We start from the raw sequence: 3,664 nt of genomic DNA, 5'->3' as shown, positions 1-3,664 counted from the left end.
TGTACCCCATTTTTAATGGGGTTATTTGAATTTCTCGGGTCCAGCTTCCTGAGCTCTTTGTGTATATTGGATATTAGTCCTCTATCAGATTTAGGATTGGTAAAAATCCTTTCCCAATCTGTTGGTGGCCCTTTTGTCTTGTTAAGGAATCAATTGTCAGACTGAAATTAGAGCAAAGTTTACTAAACACAAGTGATATTCAATTTTCATGAAAAGTGTTTAAAAATATAACTTGCAGATAGGTTCATGAGTAAAAAAATCATTAGCCTGAAACAGATATGTTGGGTGTGCAGAACTTCATAGGACATGTGTCTGTGTTTCTTACAGGTTTGAATCTCCTGGAAGGGCAGTCTCGGGCCATCACCTGGGAACAATTTCAGATTGTTGACAATGATGATATTGGTGCTGTGCGGTTGGTCACCATTGGTGGCTTGCAGCATGGACGGCTTACAGTAAGAGGTGATTGATTGACCCGTTCAATTCAAAACTGAGCCCAGAGACTCTTCAAAGGCAAATGGATGGGACTAGGGATAATGCAGTTGGTAATGTGATTCCTGCTTAAGCCTCAGAGCTGCACAGAAGGCCCCTGTGGTGGTGCATGCTTTAAATCCCAGCACCAGGGCTTCTTAGTCAACCAGCTTAGCCAAATCCATGAGGTCCAGATATCAGTGACAGGCTCTTCTCAAAAACCAGACTGGAGGGAGCTAGAGAGATGCCTTTCAAACTTTAGCATGTGCTCCCCCTGGCTTAAAGCATGGGCTGTGGAGTCCCATCTCCAGAATTTCCAATTAAGTAGGCTCATGCCAGAGCCCAAGAGATTATACTTCTAATAGTTCCCCATTTGGTGCCGATGCTGCTAGTTGGAAAGATTGCTTCCCTATGCTTGATGCCATGATGGCAGTGACCTAAGAGTTCACCCATATTTACCAGAGGTTTACTGATGTTCCAGTTCTTTCATGTTGCCACAGCATATCTGCACACCTACACATTTGAATCTACTTATGTTTGGCAGGAGTTGCCAAAGAAAAATAATAGCATGGGTTAAAATATATAAGGATGACTGTGTGTGTGTGTGTGTGTGTGTGTGTGTGTGTGTGTGTGTCTATGGAGACAGAGAAACATCATGATCTGTTTCTGGAAAGACTTCTTACTCTTTGTGTCCAGAAAAGCCCATCGAGTAATTCAGCCCTGCCCCAGGGATTGAGAACTAGGATAGCTGATGAAATAATTCTCAGTCCATTCCAAGGTCAAAGCCCTGGGAAACAAGGTGGGTGAGAGTCCAAAGGCCCACACAGTCTGGGAATGGGGGGAAGATGACTCAGAGAGAGAGAGAGAGAGAGAGAGAGAGAGAGAGAGAGAGAGAGGATAGATAGATAAATAGATAGTAGATAGATAGATAGATAAATAGATAGATTGATAGATAGATAGATAGATAGATGATATAGAGTGCTCACTGTGCCTCAGCATTTTTGTCTCAGGTCCATAACTGTCTTCTATCTCTTAGTTGACACCTAAAATAAGCTATAACCTTATTATTTTTCTGGCTTCTCAGGGTGTCAAATACTTGTCTCAAGTCTACCCAGGTAGTATCCACCACGAAATACAGCACCCTAGTACTCGGTAAACTGCACAGGCTACATACAGACTGTCCTTGACTTATGGTTTTGTTTTTGCTTGTTTGTTTTGTTTTTACACTTTGAGGCTGTCATAAGGACTGTTCCATATGTGTTTAACTTAGAACATGATGGTTCACGGTGCATAACCCTATTTATGATGTTTAGGGGCATCTGTATTGCCACTGTTCCCCATAGCCTTCTGTCACATAGCGATTCCTTTCTCAGTGACTGCCTCTGCTCCCTGCCTTGACCACTCAGTACCATCTCTGCTCTCTCCATCAGAGGGGAAAGGATTTCTCTTCACCGTGGCTGACCTTCAGGCTGGAGTTGTCCGCTATCACCACGATGACAGTGACACCACCAAAGACTTTGTGGCTTTCAGGATATTCGACGGCCACCACAGCAGCCACCACAAGTTTCCTATCAACATCTTGCCTAAAGATGACAGCCCCCCATTCCTCATCACCAATGTTGCGATTGAACTGGAAGAGGGGAAGACCATCTTGATCCAAGGGTCCATGCTGAAAGCTTCAGATATGGACTCCAGTGATGACTATATCTTCTTTAATATCACAAAGTTCCCACAGGCTGGGGAGATCATGAAGAAGCCAGGGCCAAGACTGATAGGTAAGATCTAGGCGGATACGACAGTTTGAATGGAATTTTTTTTTAAAAAAATATTTATTTATTTTATGTATATGAGTATACTGTAGCCGTCTTCAGACACACCAGAAGAGGGCATTGGATTCCATTACAGATGGTTGTAAGCGATCATGTGGTTGTTGGGAATTGAGCTCAGGACCCCTGGAAGAAGTCAGTGATCTTAACCACTGAGCCATCTCTCCAGCCTCCGAATTGAATCTTTTCAAAAGAACTTTATATTGTGGTCAAATTTGTGTAAGGGTAGACATCACATTTATGAAGCATATATATATATATATATATATATATATATATATATATATATATATATATAATTTATAAAAATAATTACATATACATGTAATTATTCCCCAAAAGATGTCTGAAGAAAAATATTTGGTTTATTCTAGATAGTTACTCAAATAATTTTATTAATATACTTGCTTACATTTTGGTGTCAAGAGTTTGATAGTGTGGATCAAATAAAAAGAATACTCAGCATTTTTTTTGAAATAAAATCTATTCCTTAAAAATGTTTTCCATGGTTAATCTCCACATTGAGATAGGGCAATTTGAATTACTACTCTAAGTTTTGTTTTAAGTACTTAATGCAAATCCTTAACTATATGCAACAGACTAGGCAGAGAAGACATTGAAAGGTAAGTAGAGTGTCACTGCGCGTCAACACCTTAGATTGTATGGCATTTTGTGGTCTCCTTAGGGTACCCTGTGTCTGGCTTCCTGCAGAGAGACCTGTTCCGTGGAATCATTTACTATCGTCACTTTGGTGGAGAAATCTTTGAAGATTCTTTTGAATTTGTCCTGTGGGACAGCCATGAACCTCCAAATCTCTCAGTGCCACAGGTGAGAGACCATTTCAGAACATCTTCCCAAAGTTTTACACATCAGTGTTAGCTCTAAGAGATGTTATTTAACAGTATGTGAAAATGAATTTCAGGATTCAAAGTTTGAGAAGCAATGGATCAGGCAAAAATAAGCATGCCCCGCCCCCTACGACTACGCCTGCACTTTTTTCCCCCAATTTTTATTAGGTATTTACTTCATTTACATTTCAAATGCTATCCCCAAAGTCCCCTATACCCTCCCCCCCCACTCCCCTACCCACCCACTCCCCCTTCTTGGCACTGGTGTTCCCCTGTACTGGGGCATATAAAGTTTTCAAGACCAAGGGGCCTCTCTTCCCAAAGATGGCTGACTAGACCATCTTCTGCTACATATGCAGCTAGAGACATGAGCTCTGGGGGTGCTGGTTAGTTCATATTGTTGTTCCACCTATAGGGTTACAGACCCCTTCAGCTCCTTGGATACTTTCTCTAGCTCCTCTATTGTGGGCCCTGTGTTCCATCCAATAGCTGACTGTGAGCATCCACATCTGTGTTCGTCAG

At 41.6% G+C, this 3,664-nt stretch overlaps 1 protein-coding gene across 2 annotated transcripts in view; it reads left to right on the top strand.

Annotated features, from left to right (window-relative positions):
* The window catches only part of Frem1 (FRAS1 related extracellular matrix 1), a 158,632-nt gene that overhangs the window by 51,561 nt on the left and 103,407 nt on the right, over positions 1-3,664 (top strand). For both annotated transcript variants that reach the window (XM_021200078.2, XM_029540066.1), the window contains exons 8-10: positions 328-459; positions 1,899-2,243; positions 2,980-3,122. In XM_021200078.2, coding sequence (XP_021055737.1) covers positions 328-459; positions 1,899-2,243; positions 2,980-3,122 — 620 coding nt within the window. The remainder of the gene's footprint in view (positions 1-327; positions 460-1,898; positions 2,244-2,979; positions 3,123-3,664) is intronic.

Source organism: Mus pahari, chromosome 6 (assembly GCF_900095145.1).
Source record: "Mus pahari chromosome 6, PAHARI_EIJ_v1.1, whole genome shotgun sequence".
In the NCBI taxonomy this organism is placed as follows: domain Eukaryota; kingdom Metazoa; phylum Chordata; class Mammalia; order Rodentia; family Muridae; genus Mus; species Mus pahari.
This window is presented reverse-complemented; position numbering and strand designations above follow the sequence as displayed.